The 9,801-nt window shown below is 32.7% G+C and overlaps 1 protein-coding gene and 1 long non-coding RNA gene across 5 annotated transcripts; one reads left to right on the top strand and one right to left on the bottom strand.

The window, feature by feature from the left end:
- Positions 1–1,164: 1,164 nt before the first annotated feature.
- On the bottom strand, positions 1,165–7,250 carry Mib2 (E3 ubiquitin-protein ligase mind bomb 2). Of its 2 annotated transcripts, none has more exons than XM_076377304.1 (11): positions 7,059–7,250; positions 6,159–6,619; positions 5,949–6,064; positions 5,484–5,872; positions 5,009–5,390; positions 4,666–4,930; positions 4,085–4,411; positions 3,649–4,012; positions 3,364–3,575; positions 2,239–2,468; positions 1,165–2,164 (listed from the first exon to the last, which is right to left on the bottom strand). In XM_076377304.1, exons 2-11 carry the CDS (start codon positions 6,587–6,589, stop codon positions 1,854–1,856), a joined length of 3,027 nt encoding a protein of 1,008 aa, XP_076233419.1. In that variant the 5' UTR covers positions 6,590–6,619; positions 7,059–7,250; the 3' UTR covers positions 1,165–1,853. The 2 variants fall into 2 exon arrangements, with proteins under 2 accessions (XP_076233419.1, XP_076233420.1); XM_076377305.1 differs by having other exon boundaries at positions 1,165–2,158.
- Positions 6,490–9,594, top strand: LOC143178570 (uncharacterized). 3 transcript variants are annotated; one of them, XR_013001809.1, is made up of 3 exons: positions 6,490–7,745; positions 8,572–9,054; positions 9,175–9,594. It is a non-coding gene; the product is annotated as an uncharacterized LOC143178570 (long non-coding RNA). The 3 variants fall into 3 exon arrangements; XR_013001810.1 differs by having other exon boundaries at positions 6,490–7,766; XR_013001808.1 differs by lacking the exon at positions 6,490–7,745 and adding an exon at positions 7,835–8,116.
- Positions 9,595–9,801: the final 207 nt, after the last annotated feature.

Here is a 9,801-nt window from a genome sequence, read left to right as displayed (position 1 = left end):
ATTTGAAAAAAGTGGCAGTATTTGGCAGTTTAAGTTTATTTACCTAACTGTTTGCGTTAATATCGTATATACTGCATTATCTTTTTATATGTCATCATTTTTAATCATCACGTACGTATATGTTTCTTTTAAAAAACACATGTACATTAGGATTGTTCAGAGCGAGTATAAGTTTTGACCAATTTTAAAAACCTTTTGTGTAAAACACGTTATGAAAAAGTAGATTCTATCCTCAATACTTACGCAGTGACAATACGTAATTTAATACTTTATCACTGTTATTAGAATCACAAACTTGATGAGAAGTAACTGTTAACTTAAAATTAGACAAAATAGTATTATGTATCAAATGTTTAAAGTTCAATTTTAACAGTTCCTAAACTTTGTTGTTTAAGCTTCGATAAATATATTGTATCGACAAAACAACAAATTGTATAGCATGATACATTATTACACCATGTGTATAAATTTGATTTTATGCCATTAATAATTTTTTGATACAATACTTTATATGTGTACTTTAACAGTCTTTTTATCTGTTTTAAATATCTGCAGAACAACTTAATAAATTTAAGTCTAAATATCTTTGTGGTCATAGAATTGGAACTCGACTGAACTCTAAACATTGATATTTCATACTCTATTTTGTTTTGATTTGAGTACCAGTGAATCATTAAACAATTGCCATTATGTAAGTACTGAAAATAGGATATGCATACAGGATGTCCTGTTACTTTAGAAAGTACAGCAGATTGTATACTCTACACACTAAAATAAGAACAAAATTTCATATAAACATATGTCCTATATAAGTCTGTTTTTAAGTTACAGTTTCTTTTATGTTACAACAATCTTTCCTACGTACAAGATATACACAACGTAATTGGATATTGGCTGCTTTCTACAAGACTTAAAGGTCATGAAATCAGATAAATTTGTAAACAGAATAAAGTACTGTATTATGAATGGAACAGTCATTATTCAAGCTACGCTTAAACTACGATACAAGATGATGTGATTTACGGATAATCATAAATTTATATGAAAAATAATGAAATAGTCAATATGAATCTTATATATAGACTTGCAGAATGCAATATAAGACATATTCACTTACGCCTGTATTGAAGCTGAAAGTAGTCACTTCAAATAATTTTTCTGAAGATATATAAGCAACTATTGTGACATAAAATAAGCTGTAACTTCAAAACAAGATCATATTGGGGCATATGTTTCGACATTTTATCTTATTTTAGTGTGTAGAACTCACACCTGGTGTATTGCCCACATGCAACCAGATCTTCTCTATATTTATACGAATACATTTATTAATCAACATTATTTAAATCAGTCCTATTCATTTGGCAGGTTTGGAAGTTAAAACGCTCTTTATGACTGACAAAGCTCAACAAGAAGTCGAATCTGATGTTAAAGTGACAGAGATACAGTGCTGTTTCGATACAAACGCAAAGCTTGGAACTAATTAAGCGTTTAAAGAATCTAAAAAATTTGTTTTAAAAATCAGTTTACGCATTAGGTACTTGAATTTACCTTTTCAAACGTAAAGTCCAAATAAAGTGAAAAGTAATTACGAGACAACATGAGCGTACCATCAAGCTTGTATTGTAACAACACTATACAACATGTGGAGTAATGTCCGTATAGGTATGTTCTGTGAGATAATGAATAATACTCACGGATTACCACCAAAGACATGGTTTCTTCTAGCTTCCGATAACTACGCAGCTCTGGCTGCCAAAAAAGCAAATAGACCTGACTAAAATATTCTATCGTAATTTTGTCCATTAGCTCTGAAATATTTCGTAATTTGTAAGCATTTCATTGTTGATTGTCTAGTATAAATTAATTTTCTTTGTGATAACTTTGCGACACATGTGACAAGTTTTTAATGGAGCAGCGCAATGCTCGCAAGCGCCATGACCACATAGGAAGGCGACGTTACGACGACGCTCCATACAAATGCTACACATATTTGCCTCTTCTAAATCAGCTACTCTAGTTTCTAAATAACGTAATCGTTCCAAATCCTTGTCCTTTTCTCTTTCCTTGTCTTGATCCTTCTCTTTCTTTTTATCTTCCAATTCACTATCCTTTATCGTATCTTCTGGTTTTGTTTCACCTGTTGCTGTTTGACCATCTGTACCTGAGTCATAATAAGTGAGAAATAATCGTGATAGAAAACAAGAATTTAAAGAATATTAATGATACATATATTACCTTGAATTACTTGTGGTTTAGCAATTCCATGACCACAATGCGAACAATTGACGATGGTAACATTACTACTTGGGTTATACTTGTTTTCTTCTTTCGATCCATTGGTCACTAAACCTAAACAACCGTGGCATTCAGTAGTATCACCGGAAGCTGGTATACCATTTCTAGATCCACATACAACTTCTGATTGTGAAGTAGATTCTACCTGATACACGACAGCATTTTCTATCCTGTTGTAAGCATATTTGTAAATATTAGATCATAAATATTTAACAGCTCTGTGTATCTCTATATAATTTAACTCTCTCGCTTATTCACGTTGACAAATACATATGGTCAACAGATTCGAGCAGAAATTTTTCACATGCACCGCGTGTAATGAATTTATTTTCATATTGAAAGTATCCTGATGGAATCCAAACATATAACGTACACGTACGTGTTACACTTAATTGCATCAAAATGATCAGAATTATTTATACTCCAGATACCTTCATTAACAATGCAGCCATAAAAGCTCAAGATCAGACTAGGTCTTAACAATCGAAAGTATCAAATTCTATATTTCTTATTAAATACTGACGCAAGTCCCGTCAAGCGATTCCTTATCTTTTCTGATGAAAGTAATACCAAATACGACATTATTTGAATGATTTATAAAGAAAAATTACATGAAAAAAATGATTTACACAGATTTACACAGATGATTTCCCTATGTTCTTCTCGAGAAATGATACCAAATACTATACAAATCGGATTAATTCTAATGAAGCTAGCTTGAAATTGTGCAAATCGTTTTTTCCATATAGTTTCTTTTTAAAAATCATCCAAATAATCATCGTATTTGGCATTATTTTCAGCAAGAAAACATGAATCTATTGATGGCGCTTACGTCAAAATTTAATAAGAAACGCGGTACTTAGTATTTTCAGTTGTAAAAACCTAGTACTATCATCTTTTTAAAGGTTTTTCTTTTCTCGCCCATAGAAACCCTTTAGCAAGTCAAGGCACTGCATACGAGATTAGTGTTTCTGATTACTTAAATGTTCCTCGTGGGTCCCGTTCTAAGTCAATTAAATGTAGCACTACTGTATAAGATTTAATATTCTTTATCTCGATACTTACTCTAACTGGACATTTTGGCTTTGGTATTGATAACACCGTAACAAATCTGCATACGGTGCGATCTGTGGATCCGCTTCAAGAAGGTCCAGAGGTGTTTTATTCTTAGAATTTTTTGCATGCTCCAAAAGAGTGCAACTTCTGTCTACGCTAACCAGAAAGCAGGCCAGCGCTAATTCTGTCTTTGAGCCCTGACTGGTTAAATTCTGCCATATCTATCAGTAACAATGGCCCAAGCGTTAGACAAGTAGTCAATCAAGATAAAAGAAAATAAAAAGCCAAACCTACCGCATATATAAGAGGTGAATCTCGAAAACTTTCAGACGTAGGAACAACATTTGTTTGATTTGAGCTTTTCACTATAGCTATATGTAACACCGTATCACCATCCGCATCTGTACTAGCAATATCTGCATTGTGATGCACCAATAATTCTACCACAGCCCAATGACCCTGAGATGTAGCCAAGTGCAATGGTGTTTGTCGACGATTGTTCCTTAAGTCCACTTTTGCATTACCACCATTTGGAGAAAGAAGTATAGCCGCAACGTCTCTGTGACCATTTAAAGCTGCAAGATGTAATGCTGCAAAACCGTCCTCTTTTTTTACATCCACCAGCTGTCTTGCCCGTGCCACTAACTTCTCAGTTGCACTGTGGAAAAACATGCGATTTTACAATTAAGTCTTCAAACTTATTAACAGAGCAAGAAGTTAATGTACATACTGAGCGTTGCCCTTTAAAGCGGCATGATGCAGTACATTGAAGCCTCGCTTGTTTCGTAAGGTAAAGTCCACTCTCTCACATGAACAAAGGGCATCGATTATATCCAGAGCATCTTTCCCAATTGCATCTTTTCCAATAGCATCGTGCAATGCAGTATCTCCATACGAGTCTTGCAAATTGACATCACAATTATGACGTAACAAAATTTTAACACATTGTGCGTGTTTCTTATTTACGGCCACATGTAAGGCGCTGCATTTTCCATTATTTACTGCGTTGATTGATGCACCACGCGATAAAAGCAACTCCATTATCTCAGGTTGGTTACTATAAAAAAACAAAATATTTTCATTTGTAGATAAAAGCATAAATTTTTAAATAACTCCTGGACTACAAAATAATGTATATTTGATAAAAATTTACGAGGCGATCTATAAAAAATGCTATTACACCCAACCTCCTTATAAAAGTTGCAAATCTCCCAATAAGAAGCTAAAGTAACAATTTCCATTTCTAAAAATTTATCTACAATTTCACAGCAGTTTTTGTTGTTTATATTATAGTGAATCTGTATAACAAACCCAAATGCAGCATAATGAAGAGGAGTATCTCCGTCTTCGTCTACTGCTCGTAAAGATGCGCCAGCATCTAGGAGAAGAATACAGAGATCACGTTGACCTTGATGTGCCGCAACCTGTAAACACGTTTTCTTGCCACCTCCTGGACCACCAGCCGTGGCATCAACTCTACCCGGATATTTCTTGAGAAATTCCTGCACCGCGGATACACCAGCCTCTCCTCTGGCCGCATCTCGTAATAGTTTTTCAACTTCAGTATCTACTTCACCTATACAAAAAGTATCATACAATATACGTACAAAAATATCTTGATACAATTACTAAGAACAATAGGTTTGATGTATACCTGTCCAATCTCTATTTCGATTTGATTCATCTTGTATAAAAACAGTATCAGTCCCAGGAGGAACGAGCGTAACACTTAAAGGATTAAATGTCCATGTATGACCATCTAATGCTACTCGTAAATCGCCATCAGAGTATATTTTGATTACTTTTCCAGTTTTTCCTAGGGCATTCTTCATTACATCTATCCACTCTCCGTGTCCTCGTTGATAAAGTTTCACTGCAGATAAATCGGTTTTTACCCTGACTATATCACCCAAAGAAAACGTATCTTTGGTGGTGACTTTTGTAAGTGCACCTGGATGAAAAGTCCATCTATTATTGCAACCTTCAAACTGTACACGAATATCTCCTTTATCTGTGATGCGATGGACTTTCCCAACCTAAGTTTAATCAAAATTTATTTAAAAATTTAAGGTTTAAATGTTTTTAGTTCAATTCATTAAACAACTTGGTTGTAACTTTTTATCACATACCTTTCCAATGTACTCAGCCATACGTGGATTCCAACCACCATGGCCCTCTTGCATTTCTTTTAACGTGTCTACATCAACCAGTACTTTTATTTTGTTACCAACATTAAATGTTGAATGGCGTGGACTAGATACAATGGAAGAAGCACCACTCCTTGTTGGTGTTAAATTGTTTCCATTATCAGATACTGTCAATACTTGTTGACCAAGAAGTGGAAGATGCTCTTTGTAATATGTGCCAGAAGTAGCTTCCTCCACATAACACAAATCAACGCAACCTTTGTATCCAAGACGATAGACATTTGTACTACCTTTTGACCACGTTACAGTTGCCACTGAACGACTACTTCCATTATCCCAACCACGTATATCCATTACTCTGCCAGTTTTTCCTAAAATATTAAATAAATTTATGCTTCAACCTATCTTCCTTATACTCTGTAATGACAGAACTAAAAGATATAATACCTCGACCACCATCTTGATTTCCCCATTCCCAATCAGGACCTCGAATGACTTTTGCTCCAATAAATATACCTTTCAATGGTATTTTAGTACAACCTTCTCTTGGACTTAATTGGACCCTATACAGTGTTGTATTGTGAAAAGCACATATAAATTGATGCTTAATTACACTATTTGTTATTAAATGTGTCTTATAATGTTTGAAAAACTAACCCTATTGAATTAGCTGTTTGAAATCTTTGGAACATATGACTTAAATCGTGTACATCAGCCATATAGCATTGAGTACACAAATCATAATCAGGACACTGTACACATTTCCATCGAATACCAATTATCCCATGTCTTTTACATCCATCACAGATAATATTTGCATGTTTAACACCAGTTGCTGCATTGTCAAACACCAGCAGATCGTATGCCCCTTGATATCCAATTCTGTAATTACTCCTAGATCCATGATCCCACTGTACAATCACTGTTTTATCTGGTGTCCTATCCGATGGATTTGGGCTAAGAGCTGAATTTCCAAAAGAAGGAGGTTTGCCAATTTCTACAACGGTTCCTGCATGACCCTCTCCACCATCTTGATCATCCCACTTCCAATCTTGCCCACGAACTACCCTCAAACCAACTTCTAACATTTCCGAGTATGTCTGACTCTGTATATGACCCTACAATGAATAAACAAAATAAAAATAAACATTTTTCCTATACTATAATTACCACTTTCTAAGCTTTAATTGTAAACATTTGAGTAAGCTATCATTTTTATAATTTTCTTCATAGATACTACTCTTAGACTAAACATGATGCTCAATTGTTTTTTCGCAAACTTTTTAAGTGGACAAAAGTCAAGGAACACTTACTGATTCAAAATATTACGAATTGATGTGAAACTTTAAGAACACCTTGTACATTGTTCATGTATTTTAGAAATTGCATAATGAGTTTCAGAGTTTCAAAGCATCTGTCATCTGATTTTTAAACGTGAGTTATACTGTCGGTCGAATATTAATTTAGTAAATGCAAAATTGAGCTCGGGAGAGGCAAACAAGGTATTCCATCTCGTTGTCCAAAACCGAGGATACTTCTACCTACGTATATACGTACCTGAAACGGTCGAGCCTAACGCAATGTATCTTATGAATCATATGCGTTTGTGCCGCTTTTCATATAATACGAAGAATAGAATAGCCAGGACAGTTCGACAACATCATTACCATTACCAAGGACTACAGAGGTTCATCCTAGTAGGATTCTGCGTCCGTGTCAACGATCGTAACCTCATAACGAGTTCGTTGAAGGCGCCTCTTTCGAGCGATAGCAGAGCTATGGAACATTAGTTTGTAGACTAAAACTAATCGTGAATTTTATTCAGTCTTGTTTCTGACCCGACTGAAACTTTTCGATATTTGTGTACACTCTCCGCTTAGATCCAAACTATTTGCAAGATCACTTACGAGAAATCTGTTTTTGAATGAAGTATTTGATTTAATTTATTACTAGTTAATTGTCACTGTTTTCATATGAATTTGGTACTGCGAGTTTCTGTATATATTATAATATAGGCCTGGTGATTTTACTATACATATGTATGCACTACATTTTCGTCATACAAATCATATTCTGTGAATTTGATTACATATTCCCTTCGGTGATTCAGAACTTATTATCTGTACATATATATGTTGGTTGCGATACATTCGTGAAAGAATTTGAAAAGTGTATACATTAGTGCAATACCGAACCGACTATCGAATTAGCTTTGTATTGTTCTGTTGTCTAGATTTAATAAATGTATGTACAGATTTAATAGATGTATGTATCTATAACTAAATTTAAAGTATTATTATTATTATTGTAATAATGATTATTCCATTTTTTACACATAGTGTGTGTTGTAATCAATGCATAAATGCGTATTGTATACGCTCACGTGTGTACCATCATCTATTAAACTTTAAACACTAAAGTATAAACACTTTAATTAATGATACAATTTTAGAGAGAGTGATTTTACATAAACTGAAGGTGAAATGACTAAAAATATAGGTAGTTCATTCGGGAATAAAATGAATCTTTATATAAAATTAAGTTTAAATTGTAAAAAAATCTTCTTTCGATCGGAATTACGTTTTAGGTGAAATTGATTTCAAAACATATGGAACGTAAGTTACATTAATATAAGTGCATTTGTGGATTTAACGAAAATCCGAGATATTCGTAAGAAATAGATTGCAGATTTTTAAGACTTTATAAAAATTAAACTGTAAGAAATATAACAAAACGTATTAAGATCTATTTTGCTCTAATTGCTAGTTTATAATATAGATATGTTGACTTTAAAATAGAGTTAAATGTAAACTTTAAAATAACTTTAAAATTTCAATTATATTGAATACCATGTCATAGAATATTTTATGCTCCGATTTGAATTTCCTACTATTTCTCAAAATACCAAGGCTATATTTATTACACCTGTATACCATAGGAACAGTGTTGTTAGTTTTTTAGAAAGATATATCTTCATCATGTTTTATCAGACAGTAGATAAAAGAGGAACAATGCAAAGTATGACAATATTTAAAGTTTAATATTATACTAAGTAATTCTTTTATAATAGTACAGCTCAGTCAGCTTTAAAAGATAATCCAGAGCATGAGACGCACAGAATCCCTGCTGGAAAGACTCAAAAACTCTTAGCAAGATTTTAAGTTATTTGGAAAGAATAAAACTGCATTTATTTGTGCGATTGGTCAAAGGACACTGACACATGAAGAAACATCTAATACACTTAGGACTTGAACAGAAACCATGATGTGCAAAGTGTAGTGAGGAGGTTGAAACTCCTATTGATCATACAATGAGAAGGCTTAGTGGCTCAAAGCATATCAATACTTAGGACCCCTTTTCTTCACAGGGGATAGGCTTCTATAGTTTACACGTGATCGTAATGGTCCTATGTAATAGTCCCACAATCTGAGATTATCTGCAAGGGTCTGAGCATAATGATCGTCCTGAGTATCTAATGATACCTACTTAATAATAATAATAATAATAATAACAATTCTTTTGTAGTACTTTGTTGTATGAAAATTGTGTACAGGTAAGTATTTACAATGACCTTTGTTGTAGAATATTCTATATAATGTATCTGACAATATTTAACTTTTTCTACTTTTTAAAAATTATGTTTAAATTATAATCTCTATTTATATACTTTTAGGTATCAAAAATGTTGTTAAAATGTAAATGTGAAAAATTTGAATAGGGATGGTTCAAGGTAATTCACACCATTCTCTCTACACATTTATATGAAATTTCTTGATCAATGACAAGTTCTTCAAAAGTTCATTGAAGCTATTCGATTCTTATTAATTCCATGGTTACTTTGAGTTTTGGAAAATAGAGTTCTCCTTTGCTTGGAAATTTGAGCAGCTAGAATCTTTAAATATACAGTCAGAATTCCTTAACTAATTTGTGTTTAAAAGTTGTTCCTAATATAATTAGCTCCATTCACCACAATACCGATTTGTATATTGATCAGTAATTCACAATGATAAGAAGAAATATGTGCATATCTCTTTGTTTGTTATTATAAATATGTATAATCCTTTACAAAATAAACAGAGAACTATTATTATAAATTAAATTGTAATAGTACTCATTTCTCAATATCATTCATAATAACAATAATAAATGTATTTAGGATTTTCATCCACCGGTTAATTTCTTAGTTATACATATACATATATATTTATCTCTTTATTTACAAAAAAATTTGATAAATGGTAAAATAAATAAAATAAATAAAAATAAAAATTTGAAATGATGATAGTGTTTGATATATCTA

Source organism: Calliopsis andreniformis, chromosome 4 (assembly GCF_051401765.1).
Source record: "Calliopsis andreniformis isolate RMS-2024a chromosome 4, iyCalAndr_principal, whole genome shotgun sequence".
In the NCBI taxonomy this organism is placed as follows: domain Eukaryota; kingdom Metazoa; phylum Arthropoda; class Insecta; order Hymenoptera; family Andrenidae; genus Calliopsis; species Calliopsis andreniformis.
The sequence above is the reverse complement of the archived record's forward strand: the minus strand, read 5'-3'. Positions and strand labels throughout refer to the sequence as shown.